At 42.1% G+C, this 24,550-nt stretch overlaps 1 protein-coding gene across 5 annotated transcripts in view; it reads right to left on the bottom strand.

Annotated features, from left to right (window-relative positions):
* The window catches only part of CFAP206 (cilia and flagella associated protein 206), a 145,009-nt gene that overhangs the window by 61,475 nt on the left and 58,984 nt on the right, over positions 1-24,550 (bottom strand). For all 5 annotated transcript variants that reach the window (XM_033937176.1, XM_033937177.1, XM_033937175.1 and 2 more), the window contains 3 exons: positions 24,331-24,519; positions 16,801-16,959; positions 8,786-8,994 (listed from right to left, as the gene is read on the bottom strand). In XM_033937176.1, the coding sequence (XP_033793067.1) occupies positions 8,786-8,994; positions 16,801-16,959; positions 24,331-24,519 (557 nt within the window). The remainder of the gene's footprint in view (positions 1-8,785; positions 8,995-16,800; positions 16,960-24,330; positions 24,520-24,550) is intronic.

Raw genomic sequence — 24,550 nt, 5'->3', positions numbered from 1 at the left:
GGGGGCTCATCATGACCTATAAGGGAGCTGTAGGGAGGAGAAGCCATGGCATCCTTTTTGTGAAGTTCATAGCAGTGCCCTGTAAGGTACCCCACTATTTAGGTGGCATGTCTGGGTGTTCAGTCCATCACTTTGCAGACCCCTCCCACGTCCAAAAGGGCTTGTCCTAGGCGTTTTGGACTTGGACGGAAATGTGGTATAAAGATAAACAATTTAGCGGCTTGGACGATCAGATCGGCAGGACGTATAATTAGACGATTTTTGAAAGTAAAAAAAAGTTGGATGTATCTTTCGAAAATGTGTCTTACGCTCTTTTTAACTTTGGACGACTTGCGAGATGGACGTAAACGGACTTAGACGTCCCTTTCAATTATGCCCCTCCACGTATTCTCACTCATTTAATTTTTAAATCTTTTGTTATATACATATGTGATTTCTCATGAATAAATCATGAATGATGAAATTAATATACCAACCAGATATCTATCTTAAAAGTCAATAAAATAGACATATACCTAAACTAATTAATTGTTAACATCAGTTTAGTATGTTTTTTTCCAATATTTCAATATCATTTCATTTAACTATTATATCAATCTTTAATTTGCTTTTCCCATTTTCAAAGTTATAACTAAAAACCAGTCTGTCTATTAACAAATGTTCTAAAATTTACAGTATATCCACTCTTTAGAAGCTTTATAAACCAATCAGATTTATCCATTCAGTTTCTTAACCCTTTTTAAAATTGCATCTCAGTTTTCTGACTATTAAAAGTTATTCAACTATCATCCTTAATTAAACCTCCCATCTTATAATACTGATGTTATTTAGATGAATCAGAGGATGGGCAGATGGGGAAGACAATAAGAAATAGACAAAGTAGTTCTGCCAAGATGAACACAGGACTAGTCGCAGGAGGAAATATTAGTCATGAAATGTTTCTCCAATATCGCATCAATCGCTCATTATCCTATTTTCACTGTTCTTTTATTGTTTATTTGCTTTCCCATATTCCATATTCTTCAATGCTCAGTCACTATAACTCTGCAAGTTTGTCTGTCGTACGATCTCTTCCATAATAATACTCTCACCTGCTTTCATCTCAGAAATCAAATCTTACAATGACATTCCAATATCAATACAGTCTCTGAACATTCTACCTTCTCGTGTCTTAAGCCGTTAAGGATTCAATTTCAAACAGTAACCATCTGGACTTACGGTAATTCTAAATGAACTGCGAGGACTGGCACAAGCTGTAGAAGTAGAAGAGTCGCTGGGAAACAGCGATCACAATATGATCCGTTTCGACCTGGACGCAGGGGCGAAACATCGGTCCAGAACGACAGCCATGGCTCTGAACTTCCGAAAAGGGAATTACGAAGGGATGAGATGCATGGTGGGGAAGAAGATTAAGAAGAGGATGAACACTGTAAAAACACTAGAGCAAGCTTGGTCCCTTTTTAAGGACACGGTCACTGAGGTGCAAATCTAAATATACCACGTATCAACAAGGGATCAAAGAAGAAAAAGAACAAAGAACCAGCATGGCTCACTGTAGAGGTAAAGGAAGCGATCAGAGACAAAAAAACTTTGTTTAAAGAATGGAAAAGGTAAAAAACTGACGAAAACTGGAATAAGCACAAACAACATCAACGCAGGTGCCATAAGGTGGTAAAAGGGGCCAAAAGAGACTACGCGGAAAAAATAGCCAAGGAGGCAAAAAACTTCAAGCTGTTCTTTCGATATATTAAGGGGAAACGACCCGCGAAGGAAGCGGTGGGACCGTTGGATGACCAAGGAATAAAGGGAGCGCTAAAGGAGGACAAAGCAATTGCCGACAGACTGAACACATTTTTTGCGTCTGTATTTACCAAAGAGAATATACACAGCATACCGGAACACATCAGGCTATATGCTGGAAGCGAAAATGGGAAACTGACAGGGTTAACGGTCAGTCTAGAAGAGGTATGCAGGCATATTGATAGGCTTAAGAGCGATAAATCCCCGGGACCGGATGGCATCCATCCGAGGATCATCAAGGAACTAAAAGGGACTATAGCTGAACTGCTTCAACTAATAGCCAATCTGTCGATCAAATAGGGAAAGATTCCGGAGGATTGGAAGGTGGCAAATGTTACGCGATCTTCATAAAAAGGTTTGAGGGGAGACCCGGAATACTACAGACCGGTGAGTATGACCTCAGTACTGGGAAAGATGGTAGAGGCACTGATAAAGGATCGCATCATTGACTACCTTGATGGACACAGTCTGATGAGGACCAGCCAGCATGGTTTCAGCAAAGGCAGATCTTGTTTGACGAACTTGCTGCACTTCTTCGAGGGAATAAACAGACAGATAGACAAGGGCGACCCGGTTGACATTGTATATCTGGATTTTCAGAAGGCGTCTGACAAGGTTCCGCATGAACGACTACTTTTGAAAATTGCGAGCCATGGAATCGAGGGCGAAATACTCATGTGGATTAAAAACTGGCTTGAGCATAGGAAACAGTGAGTGGTGGGTAAATGAACAATACTCAGACTGGAAGAGCATCACCAGTGGGGTACCACAGGGCTCGGTGCATAGACCCGTGCTCTTCAACATCTTTATAAACGATCTGGACATAGGTACGACGATTGAGGTGATTAAATTTGCGGACGATATGAAGTTATTCAGAATAGTGAAGACATAGGGGGATTACGAAGATCTGCAACATGACATAATCAGCCTCAAGGAGTGGGAATCGACATGGCAGATGAGGTTTAACGTGGATAAGTGTAAAGTGATGCATGTCGGTAACAAAAATCTCATGCACGAATACAGGATGTCCGGGGTGGTACTTGGAGAGACCTCCCAGGAAAGAGACTTGGGAGTTATGATCGACAAGTCGATGAAGCCGTCCATTCAATGTGCGGCAGCAGCGAAAATGGCGAACAGAATGCTAGAATGATAAAGAAGAGGATCACGAATAGATCAGAGAAGATTATCATGCCACTGTACCGGGCCATGGTATGCCCTCACCTAGAGTACTGCACCCAGCATTGATCACCGTACATGAAGAAGGACACGGTACTACTCTAAAGGGTCCAGAGAAGAGCGACTAAGTTGGTTAAGGGGCTGGAGGAGTTGCCGTACAGCGAAAGATTAGAGAAACTGGGCCTTTTCTCCCTCGAGCAGAGGAGATTGAGAGGGGACATGATAGAAACATTCAAGGTACTGAAGGGAATAGACTAAGTAGATAAGGACAGGTTGTTCACCCTCTCCAAGGTAGGGAGAACGAGAGGGCACTCTCTAAAATTGAAAGGGGATAGTTTCCATACGAATGTAAGGAAGTTCTTCTTCACCCAGAGAGTGGTGGAAAACTGGAACGATCTTCCAGAGTCTGTGATAAGGGAAAACACCCTCCAGGGATTCAAGACCATGTTAGACAAGTTCCTGCTGAACAAGGACGTACGCTGATAGGGCTAGTCTGTTAGGGCATTGGTCTTTGACCTAAGGGCTGCTGCAGGAGTGGACTTCTGGGCACGATGGACTACTGGTCTGACCCAGCAGCGGCAATTCTTATGTTCTTATGTACACATACACATTAGGCATGAACATTTATGCAAGCTCAATGACTGGCATAAGTGCTCACACCTTCACGCAAGCACACCTATACACCCTAAGCTAGTATTCTAGTGTATTAAGGAACAGCCTGATGCTTAGAGCAGCGGGCTGAGAAGCAGGAAAGCCAGGATTCAAGTTCTACTACAGCTCCTCATGACCTTGAACAAGGCACTTAACCCTAGGGTTACCAGACCCCCGGATTTACCCAGACATGTCCTCATTTTAGAGGACATGTCCGGGTGTCCAGATGGCTTTTCAAAACCCGGCACTTTGTCCGGGTTTTGAAAAGCTTCCAGCTTGAGACCACATCGGGGGGGATCTGTGCATGCGCAGATGCCCTCCTGACGCAGTTCTGAGCACAAGAACAGGTTGAGGAGGTAGGGTATGACCTGGGTGGAATTGGGTGGGCATATGGGACGGGGTCATGGGTCCGGATTTTACAATAGTAAAATCTGGTAACCCTACTTAACCCTCCATTATCTCGGATAAAAATATGAAGGGCAATTCAATAACAGAGCACCCCCACCTGTACCTGCTACTTGGCCATATAAGTGTACAGAATACTGTCACTTTCCTGGGAACGTGTACACTTATTAATGAACTAGTGGCCTAGGGGCAAAACTGCTGCTTCAGTACCCTGAAGTTAAGGGTTCAAATCTCAGTGCTGCTCCTTGTGACCTTGGGCAAGTCACTTAATCTTCATGGACCCTGGGTACAAAATAAGTACCTGTGTATATAAGGAACCACAAAAAGATGGCAGTAAAGACTAAGGGACCCTTGATAAAGTTACAGGGAAATACTCTTAAAACCAATAGGAGGACATTTTTTTCACTCAGAGAATAGTTAAGCTCTGGAACGTGTTGCTAGAGGATGTGGTAAGAGCGCATAGCGTAGCTGGTTATTGAGAAAGACAAAGGGGAAGCCACCGCTTGCCCTGTATCGGTAACATGGAATATTGCTACACCTTGGGTTTTGGCCAGGTACTAGGGACCTACCTGGATTGGCCACTGTGAGAACGTGCTACTGGGCTTGATGGACATTGGTCTGACCCAGTAAGGCTATTCTTATGTTCTTATGCTATTCTGTAAGGACATGTGTTAAGTGGCATAACCTGTATAGCAAGAGTTCATTTACATGTGCGATGCATAGAAAGATCATGGACATGGCTACCATTTATGTGTCACTAGTCTAATTCACTGTAATCAATGGTGGATCAAGTCTTTTATTGTTCCACTTGCTGTTCTAGTGTCTTATATTTGATAAGCATAGCTTATATTGACCCTCAGAAACACTACCTTGGCCTCATATAATTCGTTGTTCTAGGCTTTTTAAGTGTTGTCTCCTCACCGGGGCAATTATACGAGCATAGCTCTCTCCAAATATATTATGTGGTATAAATAAATAAATAGTTTTGTTTAAGGTTATATTAAAGTGACTAGTGAATTATTTTATCTGTGGTCATCCACTGAGGGATGATTTAGCCAACATGTTTCACCAAATGGTTTTATCAAGGCTGTAACTCCATGCAATCACAAAATGTCTACCATTATTTATCATATAAATTCTTTATCTACTTTATATCCCTACCAAACTATTCTCAAATAACACGGAGCTCCTTCCCTCCCGTTATCAGGGAGTAAATATTCTTTACCTGTATTTAATCCCACGCTGCTCAGTTTGACCATGGGTTATGTTAACATGGCCGCCGCATATTCAAACTCGATTTAAAAATCCTCCCTCTGGGCGTGACAACCACCGAGGTCATCACGTCAGCAGAAGGTTGCATCAGCGGGGGCTGAATTGTTTTAACATTGCTGCTCTTATTTTGTTTATTAAGCACTCAATATTTATAGATCTAAGGAGAAACCCCTCACTTTTCCGAATCAGATTAGAGAAGCCCATTCGAGTTCCAAATTTAGTCCCTTAGGGATAATTGTATTTAACCGGTATATCTACCTCTGTTCCATGAAATTTAATTTTTCCTCCCAATTACCTTCCTCCCTCTCTGTCTCCAAAACATCAATGACTCTCCATTTAATTTCCTCTACTTTCTGTGAACGCTGGGTCCAGTGTAATATAACCTTAATCAAAACTATTTATTTATTTATACCATATAATATATTTGAAGAGAGCTATGCTTGTATAATTGCCCCGGTGAGGAGACAACACTTAAAAAGCCTAGAACAACGAATTATATGAGTCCAAGGTGGTGTTTCTGAGGATCAATATAAGCCATGCTTTTTAAATATAAGACACTAGAATGAGAACAGCAAGTGGAACAATAAAAGGAACAATAAAAGACTTGATCCACCATTTATTACAGTTGATTGAATGCTCTCATTATGAATAATAGACATTAAGCAATTGCCGTTAAGAAAATTCACTAATCTAATTCATTCACAATGGATTAAACACAATAAACTATTTAGTATTACTACTCTTCCAATGAGAAATAATATTATAACACCTACCCATGGACTATCTTATCTATCTCTCTTATCTCTTACTTTTATATTAGGTGGAAAAATACCCTCAGACTTAGAGCATCTACACCAACAGATGTTAATTTCCAACTTTTTAGTCGCTCTTAGTTTTAATCATTGGCTTCCAACCACCAGCCACTCTCTTTAATATTTTATTTTTTATTTATTTCTTCTTATTTTTATCTTCTTGTTTTATTTTTTTTTCTATAATTATTTTCCTCTTTTCCTTTATTCTAACCTCTTCTAAATAAGAACATAAGAAATGCCTTCACCGAATCAGACCTTTGGTCCATCTAGTCCGGTGACCCGCACACGCGGAGGCCAATCCCTGTTTAAGACCTAGGTGTTCCCTGATGAAGACCTTATTTTCCCGTATCCCTCAATGTGATTTGCAAGGAGGTGTGTATCCAACTTGCACTTGAATCCCATAATGGAGGTTTCCGTCACTACCTCCTCCGGAAGAGCATTCCAAGCGTCCACCACTCGCTGCGTAAAACAGAGCTTTCTGACATTTGTCCTGGGCCTGTCGCCCCTCAATTTCAGTCTATGACCTCTCGTCCGAATCACATTTGACAACGTCAATAATGATGCTTTTTGCTCTATTTTGTCGAAACCTTTTAGTATTTTAAAAGCCTCTATCATGTCCCCTCTCAGTCTTCTCTTCTCAAGAGTGAACAAGCTTAGTTTCCGAAGCGTTCTTTGTAGCTCAAATTTCCCATACCTTTTACTAGCTTTGTGGCCTCGCCTCTGCACCCTCTCCAGCAGGGTTATATCCTTCTTTAGGTAAGGAGACCAGTGTTGGACACAGTACTCCAGGTGTGGTCTGACCATTGCTCTGTAAAGCAGCATTATGTTTTAAATATTTCTTCCCTATCTTTAAAAATGTCACTATCTACACCTTGGGACTCTGAGGTGGTAGCAGCTGTGTGGAACCAGCATCTCTCCCCTTCTGAACATGTGACGGGAGATGGTGTTCGTCTTCTTATGAAACATCTTTCTCGGCCGACTCACTCCATTGTGCTGCAGGAGCAGCAGTTCATGTTTCTTTTGTGGCTGTATGTGTCTCCTTACCAGCCCTATGTTTCTGGGTATGTCTCTCATGCTCAGTGTCCTAAGTGCCAGTCCACCCCTGCCAGTTTGCGTCATATGTTTTGGCCTTGTGACCGCATTCAAACATTTTGATCTTTTGTGGCACTGTACCTGCAGTCTGTTCTGCGTAAGCAGATTCCTTTGAGGGCGGATGTTCTGCTCTTTTCGCAGGTGGTTAATCTGGGTTTGTCTAGAGGGGGAAATTTGTTACTGCAAAAAGCCTACTTACTGGCCTGGAAATGTACCCTTTTGTTGCAGCGTCAAGCTGAGGCGCCCACCCTTACTATGTGGAGAAATGAAATGTTCACTTTGTTAAAATTTGAATATCTGGACGTCCAAAGGGGTGGTCCTGGTCCACGGAGGAAATTTAGGAGAATATGGGCTCCTGTTTGGGAGGGACTGTCCCATAGAGCTAGAAGTTCGCTTCTGAACTTCTGACACTGGAGTGCTGGGGTGGGGGTAGGGGGTGAGGGGTGGGTCTTTTGGTGAGGGGTTTGGATCCTCTAGGTCTTCGTGAAGGAATAACACGGAGGACCTTATTGGTTCTGCTATTTTCTCATTGTTTGCTGTTGCTGTGTTGTATGTATTTCCAGAAAATTTAATAAAAACTATTTTTTAAAAATGTCACTATCAAAGCCACGTCTTGTTTTTCTTCTTTTTCCTTCTCAATGTGAGCGAGTAATGCTGAAGTGGATCGTTTACACTAGCCCTCTCGAACTTGGAATTTCAGCTCTGACTGAAATTCGAAAAAAAAAATAATAATGAAATGCGTGTTTGCTTGTTGACTATTGAACCGCGTTTTGAGCTCATTTGCCCTCAAAAACAAGCACATCCATCGCATTGATTAGCAATTCTATTCTATCTACTTTACATTCACTGTTGTGACAATTACCCATACATAGTTTAAAGAACCCACGCACCATTCACACACCCTCCAACCAAAAACGTCAAAAGAAAAAAACTGTACGCCAACCTCCTAGGCACTCGAGCTGCAACTCTCGACCACCAACTCTACAACCTATTGACCTCGACCACAGACTACAAAACCTTCAAAAAAGAAATAAAAACCCTTCTATTCAAAAAACACATAAAACCGAACTAACACAATCAGAACTGTCCCAAGCATCACCTGCAGTTACTCCATATGTACTTCTAATGTCCTGAAAATCCATTTGTAATCCGCCTTGCACAGCAAGGTAATGGCGGAATAGAAATCCCTAATGTAATGTAATGTAAACTTTAAATAAAAAACTCTCATCAAATTTAATTTTTTTGTAGGTTTTGCAATTTTATAATTTCAGTTAGAATGTGCCCTGAAAAACATTTGCTCTGTTTAGTGTGCCAGAGCTAAAATGGTTTGAGAGACACTGCTGTATGGACTTCAGAAATACCATTCAGTACATAGAAGCTATAGTTTTCGTGTGCTACCTTTATACAAATTATATCAGGAATTATTTGAAGGTAACCAAAAAACCAATAGGATAGTTCAAGTACCTGATAGTTTATCACTGTATTTGACCTTAAGTAAGTTTTAGATTTGCATTTCAAAAGACAAAAGGAGGAAAAAAAAAAAAAACATGTAAGGAAAAAACAGCTTCCTGCTTTACCAAAATGATGTGTAAGAAGACCTCGTGTTGTCTTAAATTGAAAAGTGCTTTTCTCAGCAGAAACTTTGTCGCCTCATTGCTCTGGTCATGTTTTTCCTCTAACATTTCGAGAATGGCTGTGTATTGGTATGCCAGCTCCTGCGATTCTTGAAGATTAACATCGATGTGCTTGGTGGTTGCTGGAACAGCTTCATTCAGAATAGATGGCACTGCAAACACAGGTTTAATTAGAGATGTGCATGGAAACATAAGGAAATACAGAGTTAGGGTTAAGTTCAAGTTTCAAGTTTATTCATGGCTTGATATACCGACCATCACATGTATCTGGGCGGTTTACAATATTAAAAATTAGAAAAGTCTAAAATAATTTTTTTTTTTTTTTTAATAATTCTTTATTCATTTTCATATTTTACATGAAGTGTACAAAATATTGAGTTACAACTAATGAATACACAATATCACTTTTATATCTATTACATAATATTCTGAACAAATTTTTTTTATCCCCTCTCCCACCCCCCACCCTTCAAGTACTTTCCAATCACCTTATACATATTGTATACCATATTATAACATGTTATGTAAAATTATTTTCACTACCCCCCCTCCATGTGTGCCATAAAGAAGACAAGAAAAAGAAAAAAAGAAGAAGATAAATCCTATTATTCATTCAGTCCAATACTTTGTCAATGGCCCCCATATTTTTATAAATTTAGGATATGTCCCTCTTTGTATTGCTATTACTCTTTCCATTTTTAATATATGACAAATTGTATTCCACCAAAATGTATAATTAAGGTTACTATGATTCTTCCAGTTATTGGTTATATGCTGAATGGCAACCCCTGTCATGACTAGTAAAAGCTTGTTATTTTCTGGTGAAATTTGACTTTTTTTTCTCATCATCATTCCAAATAACACTGTATCATATGATATTGCTACATGATTTTCCATCAATGTATTAATTTGTGGCCAAATTGCATTCCAAAAACTTTTAATGTGGGGACAATGATACAGTAAATGATCCAATGTTCCAGGTTCCAGATTACAGTGCCAGCATTTATTGGACTTAGAACTATCTAATTTTTGCAAACGTGTAGGGGTCCAAAAAGCTCTATGTAATAAAAAGAACCAAGTTTGTCTCATAGATGCTGACACTGTACATCTCATTCTCCAAGACCAAATTAGTGGCCATTGAGATGCAGTAATTTGATGCTTAATCTCAATGCTCCAAATGTCTCTTAGACCATTTTTTGGTTTTTTATTCAAATATCCAGATATTAATTTATACCACAATGCGGCTTGATGCCCTAGGAAGTCTGCTTGGAAGCATAAGAACTCTAAACTATATTGATTATTCAATGATTTCCATTCAGGGAACCCAACCTGAATGGCCTGCTTCAATTGCAACCATTTAAAACTTTGTTTTTTACTAAGACCAAATCTATGTTGCAATTGTGAAAATTCCAGCAGTTTACCTTCCGAAATAACATCATTCAGAGATCTAATGCTTGCAATAATCCATTCCTTCCAAAGGATTTGAGCTCCGCCAATTTTAATCTTGGAGTTTATCCATAAAGACTGATTAGTTGACTTGTTTATTGGGACAGGTGTTAATTTACTAATAAACCTCAACGTTTTCCAAGTATCCATTAATATCTTATTTTCTCTGTATCTTCTAGGCATGTTGATACTTGGAAGATGAACTAAATTTAGGGGAAACATAAGGCGCCATTCCAAATATAACCAATCCGGTGCATTATCTATCAGTTCTGGGAGGATCCAATACATACCCTGACGTAAAATATAGGCTTGATGGTACCTATAAAAATTTGGAAAATTTACCCCTCCCTCCTTAATTGATTTTTGCAAAGATACCAAAGCTATTCTATGCGTTTTACCAAGCCAAAGAAATTTCGTTAAAATGTTATTAAGCTTTTTATAAAAGGACCCCTGAAAATAAATAGGTATCATACTCATTTGGTAGCAAACTACAGGCAAGATCATCATTTTAATAGTTTGAACTCTCCCCCACCAAGAAAGATGTAACGGATTCCATTGCTCACATAACTCTGTAACTCTTTTCAATACAAATTTTTCATTTTCTTTTACTGTATCTTCAATTGTATTTTTAACTTGAATGCCAAGATATTTAAATCCTTCTTCTTTCCATATGAACGGAAAAGCGTCAAATAATCCTTTTACACAATGAACATTTAAAGGTATAAGTTCAGACTTACTCCAATTAATTTTATAACCTGAAAATTTGCCAAACATATCAATTAATTCCAATAGACAAGATAAGGTAGACTCTGGATTCCTCAAATAAAGTAAAATATCATCCGCATAAGCCAAAATTTTATATTCCATATCAGAATATGGAATACCCTGTATCTCCCTTGCTTGCTGTATTGCTAACAATAAGGGTTCTAATACAACATCAAATAACAAAGGAGATAAAGGACAACCTTGTCTAACTCCCCTCTGCAGTTTAAAACCTTCAGATAACATATTTTTAATATTTAATCTTGCAATCGGAAAGCTATACAATGTTTTTACCATTTGTATAAATCCAGAACCTATACCAAACCATTCCAAAGCCTGATACATAAAATTCCATTCTACCCTATCAAACGCTTTTTCTGCATCCAAGGAAACTGTAAAAGCCGGTTCATCCATTTTTTTTGATAAATTTAACATATGAAACAATAATCTAAAGTTATTAGAGGAATGTCTTTTAGCAACGAAATCCGTCTGATGCGTGTCTATAATATGTGGGAGAGCTTTGGCTAATCTCAAAGCCAAAATTTTTGCCAAAAGTTTATTATCCACATTTATTAAAGATATAGGCCTGTAGTCTGAAACCAAAGTAGGATCTTTATTTGGCTTAGGCAAAACAATTACTATTGATTCAGCCATAGTACCTTTAATATCACCTTTTATAAGTTGTGTTTGATATAAATTTAGTAAATATGGGGAAAGGACATTTTGAAATGTTTTATAAAATTCTACTGTATAATCATCACCACCTGGAGCAGATCCAACTCTAAGAGATCTCAACGCTGTTTCTAATTCTTTTAATGATATAGGTTCATCTAAACTCCGTTTTATATGATTAGGAACCTTAGGTCCAATAATTAAATCTAAAAAATTTTTACCATCTTTTTGCCTCTCCAAATAAGGCTCGGAAGAATACAGGTCCTTATAAAATTTTAGAAATTGCTTTAAAATTATATCCGTTTGATTGGTTATTATACCATTATCATCTTTTATCCCATTAATGTTAGTTCTTCTTTTTTTTGCTTTAATTTTTGATTTAAGTGAGATAAAATAAAAAGAGGGTAAACCTAAAACTATGACAAATGAAGACTGATTAGAAGCGAGAGGTTTTGGGGGATAGGGAAGTTTTAATTACAATGATAAATAAAAATAAAAGGGAGGGTTTTAATCAGAGAAAACACTAAAAATCCTTCAACTCAATAACATATCTAGGATTTTATGGTGAAAAAAGGGTAGGTTATCACAAAATCATACTTTGTCTCTTTCAAGAATTTTGATAATTTTTTGTTGTTTCATTTGATAAAGCAAAGATACTCACCTACATATAGCAGGCATTCTCAAAGGACACTAGGATAAATATTCTTACTGACGGGTAATGTCATTTAACAGAGCCTTATGTCCCAAACAGATCCCTCCACTCCCAGGAGGAAACACATCTTCAAATACCCCCTGGTCGGAGCCTCATACTCTCACTTCTTACCGAAGCACTGGAATTGGCTGCCTTCTTGATGAACTTTTGAGCTTTAGGAAAGCAATAAAAACCTACCTCTTCACCCGACTCCTCAGGACACGCTAGCATTCAGACTTACTCCCAAACCACACTATTCTTAATAGATATTCAACTGACTCTCCCTGCTTATGGTGAAGGAGTAGGAGCGGGGAAGAGGGTTGCCACATGGCCTGGAACGCTATGCAAATTACCCCTACCTTCTCACGGTGAAGTAGGGGCAGGGAAGAGGAATGGCTTACGGCTTCGATGCTAGTAGAGGGATGAGCAGTGCGATCTGTGGATGAAAGATGGCAGCCGGGTGCTCCCCTAAATTAGCCAGGCAGAGCACCCAGCTAAAATACGATAGGGAGACCACTGCAGCCCTGCATGGACTAGCAGGAATTTTCTGTGGACCGGCACTGGTCCACGGACCAGTGGTTGAAGAACACTGTTTTAAACAATCTTTCCCTCCCCTATTTTCCTTCTGTTTCATGTACGTTAACCTAAATTCATCTGGGATTTTTTAATATTTGCTTTTATTTATATATTTTAATTGTTTTTTTGCAATTTTTTATATTGTACTCCGTTTAGACACTTATTTTGATAGATGGTATATCAAAAATAAAGAAACTTGAAACTTGACAGGATATCTAATATAATAAAACCCTTACCCGCACATGCGTAGTTGAAACGGCATGATCCCTGCCGCCGTGATTTCTGCTTCTGTGGCCGTGTTCTATGTGCGGCGCATGCAACGATTTCAGCGGTGGTGGCGGTTTGACTCCTGCGCTGCCACTGCCGGGACACCTCTTCTCACCCCCGGATCAGCAAATGCAGCAGCCGCAGGGCATTTGCTAGGCCGGCCCACTTCGATAATGCAAGGTGGGCCAGCCTAGCAAAAGCCCCGGATGCTGGACAGGGGGTACTACTGGATAGGGGGATCAGGTAAGAGGTGCTGCTGGACAGGGAATGTGAACAGCGCATGCCCTTCCACCGCTAGAGGTATCTAGCAGCATGCTTTGAGAATCAGTGTGCCAACAGGCGTGCAGCTGAGTTGTCGTGTTTTGTTCTGTGCAATTAGAAACATAGAAACATAGAAAAGTGACGGCAGAAAAGGGCCAAGGCCCATCAAGTCTGCCCACTCTATTGACCCACCCATCCTCCTAGCTACCCTTTGAAAGATCGCACTCTGATGTCCCATTCTCTCTTAGAGATCCGACATGAGCATCTCATCTGTTCTTAAAATCTGGCACATTACTGGCCTTGATCACCTGTGCTGGAAGCTCATTCCAATTGTCAACCACTCTTTCGGTGAAGAAGTACTTCCTGGTGTCGCCATGAAACTTCCCGCCCTTTATTTTCAGCGGGTGCCCTTTTGTGGCCAAGGGTCCTCTAAGAAAGAAAATATCATCTTCTACGACCAGTAATATACTTAAACGTCTCAATCATGTCTCCCCTCTCCCTACGTTCTTCGAGAGAGTATAGCTGCAATTTGTTTAGCCTTTCTTCGTACGATAGATCCTTGAGTCCCGAGACCATCCTGGTGGCCATTCGCTGAACCCTCAGCACATCCTTACGGTAATGTGGCCTCCAGAATTTTGTAAGGTTGTGTTTTAGTGACTCAGCGGATTTCGATATGTCAGAATTTACTGAGCAAAGAATATGCATTTTTTTTAATTTTTTTTTTTACATTCATGGGCTTATTCACAAGGAATTCTTACCTCCAAGTCAAACTGTCAATGGTCAGTTTTACTGTGAGGTTTTGAAGCGGTTGAGTGACAGCATTCGGCGCAAATGCCCAGACAAGTGGAAAAACAAAAATTTGGTTGCTCCACCACGACAACACTCCCGCTCACACATCACTCGTTGTTCAACAATTCCTGACTTCCAGAAACATGACAGTGATTACGCACCCTCCCTATTCGCCTGACCTTGCCCCCTGTGGTTTTTTTCCTATGCCTTAAAATGAAATTACGACTTAAAGGGCACCGTTTTAACACGATTGAAGAGATACAGGCGGAATCGCAGGAGGTGCTCAAGGTCCTCACCCAAGACGACTTCCATAGATGCATGGACTCATGGGAAAAACGCTGGGATCGATCGCTGTATACATTCTCAAGGGGACTACTTCGAAGGAGACGGTGGAAACTAGTGGCTCCTTTTACGAAGCCGCGGTAGCGGTTTAATGCGCATAATAGCGCGCGCTAAACTGCCGGCCGCGCTGGCCACTACCGCTTCCTCTTGAGCAGGCAGTAGTTTTTCGGCTAGCGCAGGGGTTAGCGCGTGATGGAAAGTCCCGTGTGATAAAGCCGCTAATGCAGCTTCATAAAAGGAGCCCTGGGAGTTTTGGTAAGCTTTTTTTTTTTTAACAATTGAATTCCCCGAACTTTTGGGTAGCACCTCATATAATGTAAATGTAATTATTATATTTCATTTAGGAGATTTACATTTTCGGCCTTCACCGCACTGTATGCACAATATAATCTTACTAATACATTATGATAACCACAAAATATATATATTTTTTTATATATGTAATTCTTTTTTTTATTAAGAAAATTGTAATAAAGTACAAACACACATTCCAAACGAAACAATAGTACAAAGTCAACATCAGACAACACCAGAAACCTCCCTGTTGATCCTTCATGGAGGCCCTAAAGACCCAGACCCCCCCCCCTCCCAAAGAACTCACCCTACCCAAAACAACCCCCCACCTCCCAACCACAAAATTAAACTACACAAAGCCACACTCTTTTTCCCCTTCAGGGTGCATCTCTCCCATCATCTGTACTGCCACATCCAACATTTCTCCCGCTCTCATCCCCTGGGCCAGGGGTAGGCAATTCCGGTCCTCAAGAGCCACAGGCAGGTCAGGTTTTCAGGTTATCCACAATGAATATGTATGAGATAGATTTGCATGCACTGCCTCCTGGAGATGTAAATCTATCTCATGCATATTTATTGTGGATATCCCCAAAACCTGACCTGCCTGTGGCTCTCGAGGACCGGAATTGCCTATTCCTGCCCTGGACCATGTGCAACATCTTTCACCCCTGTCCATCTGCCCCATACCCAACATTTCTCCTGGTATCTCCTCTCTCCAATATCATGCCACATATCTCCCTCCATTGCCTCCACTGCTATGTCCAACATTCCTCACACCCACCTCGCTGCCTGCAGCTAATCCAGAAGCCTTCTCGCTGAGCAACATTTTTTCCTCCCAAAATCTGATCCTAGTATTCTTCCCACCTTTTCCACCTCCTTAAGGCCCCTCCTGCATCCCTTTCCATCTGTACCATGTTCCCTCTCCACCACCACATCCAACATTTCTCCCTCTGTTCCCCATGCATCTCTACCTCACTCCTCTCCTACCACCATGTCCAATAATTCTCTGTCCCTCCCTATGTCCATTTCTCTTCTTTCTTCATCCCCAACAATTCTCCCTTTCTATTTCCTCCCTCACCTCAGCATCTCTTTCCCTCACTCCCTCCATTCTTCCACCCTAGGTCCCAAGTTCATGCTCCCCTCCCTTCCTCCCTCCATCTCTCTTCCTCTCTCACTCAGACACCCATGCCCAACAATTCTCTCTTTCTATTCCCTTCCCCACCTCAGCATCTCTCTCCATTCTTTCATCCTATGTCCCAAGGTCATGCTCCTCTCCCTCCATTCTGTGTCCCAAGTTAATGCCCCCTCCCTCCTTTGTCTGAAGTTTGTGCGCCCTCCCTTTCTTCTGTGTCCCAACGTGCCTCCTCTCTCTCTCTCATGTCCCACACACCCCTATTCATCCTTCCCTCCCTCTATTCTGTATCCCAAGTGTGTGCCTTCCTCCTGTGGGTGTTTATATGTTCTGGCTGACTCCCTCTTCCCAATCGCACTCTTTACAAAGCCACAACCATGGTTTCTACATGTGGCCCACAGCTGACTGGGAAGCCTAGAGGGAAGGCTTCTGGGTCAGCTGTGAGCAGCGTGTAGGAGCTACTGCTCACGGTTTTGTGAAGAGAAGTTGGCTGGGAGGAGAGAGCTGGCCAGAACCCGGGGACTGCCTGTAATGTAAATAAAATAAAAATTTCTTTGCGGCCCGGTCTGGTACAGCCCACGACCCAGTATAGGTCCACAGCCCATTGATTGGGGACTCCTGTATTAGAGGAAACAATGTGCCCATCTGGGGGTAGAAGAAGGAGTACCCAGAATGAGAGCAAGGAGAAAATGCAACTCATGTCCAATAAATATACAAAAGACTTACAGTCATCAATGCCTTCTCCTCCTTTTCCACTATCTTTGTTGAATAAGCGAATTCCTGTGACAATCATTGCAAGCTCTTTCAGCTGTAATTCCTTGTCTTTCTTGGCAAGTGAGAGAAAGTTGCCTAGCTCAAGCTGTGGAAACACGCTCTGCAGGGCAGCTGGGAAAGAGGAAAACTAATGAGTATTACAGACACTAAGACCTTGCAGAGCAATACAAGGGGCTCATTTTCAAAAGAGAAAAATCATCCAAATAATGACATAAAGTGGCAACTGGATATCTTTCTTGCCAAAAAGTCCAAACCATAATTTTCAAAACCCGTACTAATTACATTTAATTGGGAAAAATCAGAACAGATTAAATTACAGTTTCTGGTGGAGTTCTGTGTGTCATATATAATAATAATAATAATTTTATTTCTTATATACCGCTGTACCGTGAGGTTCTAAGCGGTTTACAGTATAAACAGAAGAAATGCAATAAGTAAGATTAATTAAGATGAAGAGAAAGTACTTAGAGTTCCCTGACTGTCCCAAAGGCTCACATTCTTGCTAAAGTACTTGAGAAAAATAAATTAGTTAGGTTATAAACGTAGAGTAGAAGAAGGTAGGAAAACAGTTCATAGGAAAATTAATTTCGAATACATTATACATTATATATTGTTCAAGGCGGAATACAAATTATAGGAATTACCAAAAGAATTGCGTAATAAAGATTATCTAGATAAATTACATAACAGTGATTCGTGTACATTAAATGGTGTATATATAAAATGGAAAGAACATTAGCAATACAGAGAGGATATTTTGGTAAATTTAAAGAGGTTTGGGGACCATTAACAGACTTTTGTAATGAGCAATGAACATTTTCCCAAAATAAGATATTTGAAATAAGGGGATGGGAATGGGTGGGTGGAAGGGTTTTATTAAATCATATAATGTATAATATAATATATGAATATTTTTGATATATTAGGGATGGAAAGGGTGGTTAAATTTCATGTTTTTCAGATGATATTTTAGCAAATAAAGTGATGTTTTACAATTCAAATATTATTTTCTGTTACACTTGTTGTAAGTTATAAAAAAATAAATAAATAAATAACCACCCGTATTTTTGGCATTTTTCTAGGCTGTTCATCCAAATTCCTAAGGGGTATGTGTGTGTGTAAGAGGCATGTTTTAGGTGGCCATAGCATTTTGATGTCTTGCAGGAATAATCAAACCTTTTTCAAGACGTCTAGGCCTTATTTGGATGTTTGGAGTTAGACTGCTTTAAAAGTGAATAAGGGCCTTCAGATGACCACTGTATCCCCCCACCCCACCCCAGGGGGGGTCAGTGACCCATTCCTACCCCCGAAAGATGTGAGAGAAACGGTAAATACCAGCCCAAAGTGCTTACACTAAAAGAGGACCCGGTTAGGGGTGGATCATGGATGTGTTTTCGAGTTAGTCGCCTCTTTGTGAATCTGTTGCTAAGAGGCTATGATATCAGTGCCTAACTTTAGACAGACTTTATAGAATCAAGGCCTTTGTGAAGATAGAAGGAGCTGAAGCTAGGCCAAAAGGTAGAACTTTGGGCTAGATTCACAAAGCCCACCTTTGCTGGGTGATCCGTGGCCGAGTCTTGGTCGATCGATTCAGTAGCCTACTCATGCAAATTAATGCAATCGGAGGCACGCACCACAGTCACTGAACGGATCGCTGCAGAGCGATTGGGACGCATGCGCGGACCATCTTATTTTCCTGTAGATGGTCCGCGCATGCGTTGGCGCTCAGCGCAAGCGTGGGAGGGGGAGGGAGGGGGGATCGAGGAGGCTAGATCCAAGGCTGTCAGTATAGGACGTGATGGTTTCTGGGACAGGGGGCTCTCGGTTCCCAGGTCAGAGGGCCAGCCTTCAGCATGGAAAGTACACGCCAGCAATTGAGATCAGCCGGGTCTGGTGGCGAGAAGTGCAGCCCTGCTTTTAACCCGCGGGTTAAAAACACAGGCTCGCAGAGAGGCATGACCGAAGAGAGCAGGGCGGCATGGCGGAATAGGGCAGAGAGGCATGGCCGAAGAGAGTAGGGCAGCATGGCGAAAGAGAGAAGAGCGGCAGAGAGCTGGGTGCTTTTTTTGATAGTTTCAGGGCTGCTGGGCTTTCAGGCAGAGAGCAGGACGGTCGGAAAGAAGGTGAGCGACTGGTCCCCAGCAGTCGCTTCTTTTGATCAGCCAGCCCAGTCGGTGTTCCTGAAGTTTTCTTAGTGAATCGCTTCCTTCCTACATTTGCATGCCATTCCCCCTCATTTGCATGCGCAGATCGGATCGGGCAGGAATCGGATCGGGAGTGAGGTTAGTGAATGGGGCAGGGTCGCAAAGTGATCGTAAACCAATTGGTACACGATCGGTTTGCTTAGTGAATCTAGCCCTTTGTATTTGAAATGCTAAGATCCAACTCAAAAATGAAAATACTTTCTGTGAGCAGGTAGAATGGATTTGTGAGTAGAAGGGTTCCCAGAGATACCAGGTGAAACTTCTCCTTCAACAAGTATTTGTTTAGTCCCTGGCAAATGGGATTGAAATGTGGGATCTCTTCACAAAGGGAGGTAGGGGAGAGTCATTAGTGTGGGCAGACTTGATGGGCCTTGTCCCTTATCTGCCGTCACTTTCTATGTTTCTATGTAAGGAAACAGGCAGTACTAAAATTTTGAAAATCAAAACACTCCTTCTGTCCACATAAGGTCATACCATATGGTCTCTGCTTAATTTTAATACCAAAATCTGATTCTCCCATATAATAATCTAATCTAATTTTCCATTTGTGAGTCGCACAAACTTATACAAGCTCAAGGCGACAGATCAAAGAGGAAGTGGGAAAGTAGTGGGGGGGGGGTATGAAGAAGCAAGGGGAGGGGCCTAGAAGTAGGGGGCGCTATACAAAAGCTGAAACAGTTCATTGGAGGTGGGTCTTCAGGCTTTTCCTGAATGCGGCATAGTTTGTCTCTTTCCTGATGGCTTCTGGGAGGTCATTCCAGGTTTTTACACCCAGATAAATTAGCATAGAGTGGAAAATTTGCTTGTATTGGAGGTATTTTGTAGATTTTTTTAATTCAATTTTCTATACCGTTCTCCCAGGGGAGCTCAGAACGGTTTACATGAACTTATTCAAGTACTCAAGCATTTTTCCCTTTCTGTCCCGGTGGGCTCACAATCTATCTAACGTACCTGGGGCACTGGGGGGATTAAGTGACTTGCCCAGGATCACATGGAGCAGCACAGGTTTGAATCCACAATCTCAAGGTGCTGAGGCTGTAGCTTTAACCACTGCACCACTCTAGATATCAAAATGTAGTGAAAGTGAGCCAAGTATAGGACAATCAAGCCACTGTGACATCACTGATGAGGTTGGCTCATAGGCATTGGTGGAATGAGGCATTATGACATCACAATACCAGTTCTGGTTATCAGAGGCTGAAACTTGTCACACTATGTTCTCCCAGGGGACCTCAGAATGGTTTACATGAATTAATTCAAGTACTCAAACATTTTTCCTTGTCTGTCCCAGCAGGCTTACAATCTGTCTAACGTACCTGGGGCATTGGGGGATTAAGTGACTTGCCCAGGGTCACAAGGAGCAGCGTGGGTTTGAACGTACAACCTCAGGGTGCTGAGGCTGTAGCTTTAACCACTGCGGCACACTCTGTTAAGGATTCTTCTTGATGTCGACCAAACAGTAGAGAATACCGTATTTTCACCCATATACCGCGCACCCGTGTAAAACGCGCACACGGGTATAGCGCGCGGGGAACACAAATTTATGTTAAAAAAAATTTAATATAGCGCGCACACACGTATACCGCGCATGCTAAAACCTCCTCCCGCCTACTCCGAACCGGCATCCTCCCCCCCGCTCGCTTACCCGTGTTTTACAACTTTTTTTTTCATTCCGATCCGGCATCCCCCCTGCGAACCGGCATCCTCCCCCCCCGCTTGCGTCACCTCCCCCCCCCCCCCCGCGATCCTACATCCCCCCCAGCACCGCAAAACATCTCTTACCCGATTGGGCACCGGCACCAGCGCACAGGATATGCCAGTTCCAGTGCCCGAAGATCCTCCCTCGTTGGTTTGGGCTGGGCTGGGCGGTGCGGTGCGGGAGAGATCCTCCTTCTTCCTGCGCCGGGGAGAGAGCGAGACCAGAAGGCTTTGAGCATGCGCAAATGCTCAAAGCCTAGTCCAGCCCGGCGCAGGAAGAAGGAGGATCTCTCCCGCACCGCCCAGCCCAGCCCAGCCCAGCCCAAACCAACGAAGGAGGATCTTCAGGCACTGGCACTGGCACGTCCTGTGCATTGGTGCTGGTGCCGGTGCCCAATCGGGTAAAAGATGTTTTACGGTGCTGGGGGGGATATAGGATCACGGGGGAGGGGGGTGACGCGAGCGGGGGGAGGATGCCGATTCTCAGGGGGGATGCCGATCAGATTGAAAAAAAAAAGTTGTAAAACGCGCTCACGCGTATAACGCGCAAGGTTATGCACGGTTTGTAAAATCGTGTATAACGCGCGCGTTATATGTGTGAAAATACGGTAGTTGGATGAGAGGGGCTGCTAAGTTTCCATACAAAATCTGGTGTAGGATACGTGACGATTTGAAAATTATTCGGGATGATATTGGGAGCCAGTGAAGTTGCCTGATGAAGGTTGTGATTGAATCTTTAATTTGTAGAGATATACGCAGAGAAAAAGACTTCAGAATAAGAGCTTCGATCATGTATTAAAGCTCTCATTCTATAAAAGACACCTACTGTTAGGTACCTAGAATGCCACGCCTAGCTGATCTAAGCACCTAACCTAATTTTTTTTTATTATAATTGAAAGCAGCATTAAAACCCAATTTAAAAAAATTAATTAGCCGGTAGACGCATATCACCTCAATTTAGTTTAAGTTTTTTATTGATTTTTTTTCATTTAACAACAAGTGTCATAAATTTTCATACAATTATCTTAATAATACACTTGATATTTCTATAATGTATTTTATATCAATTTAGGCGTCTACACCGAGACGCCTACCGACAAGTAGGTATAGTCAGGGACAGGTTTGGGGCTGAGTTTGGGTGTAGACCTATTTAGGCGCCTACCTTAGGTACCAATATTTTAGGCCAAGAAAACCCTGACTTAATAAAACTGGTGCCAAGGGTGTATGCGCCTACCAGTAGCTAAGTCAACTTAGGTGCCAGTAGACGTAATTCTACAAATGGCGCCTAACATTGATTGGCCTGCAGTAGGTGCTGCTTTTCTAAGCAGCTACCGAATTAGGCACAGTTTATAAAATCTGGCCCGAAATGTGTACTCATCCAGGAATCATTTTGAGAACCAATGTTGATGAGAGGTGGTGCAGCTATATTGCAAAACAGGGGACCCCTGGCAGGAACGGTTAGTCTTAATACTTCCAGTTTGGCAAGAACTTAAGAGGAAACGTCAACTTCTTTGCAGATAAGTGGAACAAATCAGAACTTGAAGGGTTGAGATATTGACTTGAGTCATTGACTTACACACCCTTTTACAAAGGCAATTATTACAGGGATCGCTCTGACGCCTGTAGGGATTCAGTGGGCATCAGAGCATTTGCTTTGCAGCCGCTGCTACTGTGCCTTTGTACAAAGGGAGGGTTAATTTTCATGTTTTCCATTTTTTTTGGGGGGGAGGGTTATTACTTTTGCATTTACATCTTAAAACTTGCCACCAATACAGTGGAACCTCGGTTTGCGAGTAACCCGGTTTGCGAGTGTTTTGGAAGACGTGCAAAACACTCAGCAAACTTTCGTCTCGCAAAACGAGTGTTGACTCGCTACACGAGCTCTCACTAGGTTGGCCCAGGGGTGGGTGGGTACCTGTCTGTGGGTGCTGCAGCCCTTGCAGCGTGGTGGTTTCCTTTCCCCGGGGTCCCCGTGCGGCTCTCCTCCCTCTTCGGCGATGCCTTTGCCGTTAACCAGCGCCTCCCGGCTTCCGATTCAAGCCGGCCATCTTCAAGACGCATGCGCAGGACCTCTGAACTCCCCCGTCAAGCCGGCGCCGCTCCAACAACACACGCACCATGTACAAGCACGCAGGAAGCCGGGAGGCACTGGTTAACGGCAAAGGCATCGCTGAAGAGGGAGAACAGCCGCACGGGGACCCTGGGGAAACGAAACCACCACGCTGCAAGGGCTGCAGCACCCACAGACAGGTACCCATCCACCCCTGGGCCACCATAGTAAACCTTGGTTGTGGAACGAATTGTTTCAGTTTACATTGTGGCCTATGGGGACATGTGCTTTGATATACGAGTACTTTGGATTACGAACATGGTTCTGGAACGAATTATGCTCGTAAACCAAGGTACCACTGTACTTCAAAGCACATGAAAATTTTTTTTTTTTTAAAAGAAGAAAAAGATATTGGCTGCTGTTGAAAGGAAGATACTGGCTTGATGGACCGTTGGTCTCACCCAGCAGGGAATTCTTAGGTTCTCATAATTTTTCATACTACTTCATTATCAGAAAACTGATCAATCAAGTAATACAAGAATAAAACTGCAGGGATTTTTTCCTTTCTGAAAACTACTAATAAGAAGATAAGAATAGCCTTATTAGGTCAGACCAAAGGTCCATCAAGCCCAGTAGCCCGTTCTCACGGTGGCCAATCCAGGTCACTAGTACCTGGCCAAAACCCAAAGAGTAGCAACATTCCAGCATATCAAAGAATAGCAAGATTCTGGAAGCCCAATAAGAGCAACATTCCTGAGACTGTGATGTCATAATGCTTCATTCCACAGTGCCTCAGAGCCAACCTTAGCAGCGATGTTACAATGGCTTAATTGTCTTATACTTGGCTCATGTAAGACCATAAGAATAGCCTTACTGGGTCAGACCAATGGTCCATCAAACCCAGTAGCCTCTCCTCATGGTGGCAAATCCAGGTCACTAGTACCTGGCCAAAACCCAAGGAGTAGCAACATTCCATGCTACCAATACAGGGCAAGCAGAGGCCTCCCCCATGTCTTTCTCAATAACAGACTATGGACTTTTCCTCCAGGAAATTGTCCAAACTTTTCTTAAAACCAGCTACGCTATCCGCTCTTACAACAACCTCTGGCAATGCATTCCAGAGCTTAACTATTCTCTGAGTGAAAAAATATTTCCTCCTATTGGTTTTAAAAGTATTTCCCTGTAACTTCATCGAGTGTCCCTAGTCTTTATAATTTTTGACTAATTTTTCTTGCACGAACAGGCCAACATTTCATATTTCTGTGGACTCTTTTTTCAAATATTAGTGGAAGACCATGTTATAAGAGAGCTTCTGATGATGAAGAAAGGCTCTGGTTACAAAAAGGGCTGAGAAAGGCTGTCTGGGCTGAAGTCCCAGGAATCAGAGGCAAAACGACGAACTGGTTGAAAGCAAAGACAATAAGAACTTTCTCAGCCCTTGAACTGCTGTGAGATTTCACCTTTTTTTTTGTATTTGCATATAGTTAAAAATTAAATATCTACACTGCATAAACTAGATCTTTTTCTAACCTGTTGCCTCTCTGACGACCTTAATATCTGTTGGGGAACCAAGCCCTGAACGCAGCAATACGTAGCTGATGATTTTCCGGTAGAGAGCTTCCAGCTCTTCACGACTACGAGCACGACAATCTGTGATTTCTCTACCCACGGGGGCCAGCCTTGAATCCAGGATCCGATGATGCTCCTCAAGGAAATCACCTAGACCACAACAATGTATACGTATGAACAG

The sequence above is a fragment of the Geotrypetes seraphini genome, chromosome 3 (genome assembly GCF_902459505.1).
Source record: "Geotrypetes seraphini chromosome 3, aGeoSer1.1, whole genome shotgun sequence".
Classification (NCBI taxonomy): domain Eukaryota; kingdom Metazoa; phylum Chordata; class Amphibia; order Gymnophiona; family Dermophiidae; genus Geotrypetes; species Geotrypetes seraphini.
The sequence above is the reverse complement of the archived record's forward strand: the minus strand, read 5'-3'. Positions and strand labels throughout refer to the sequence as shown.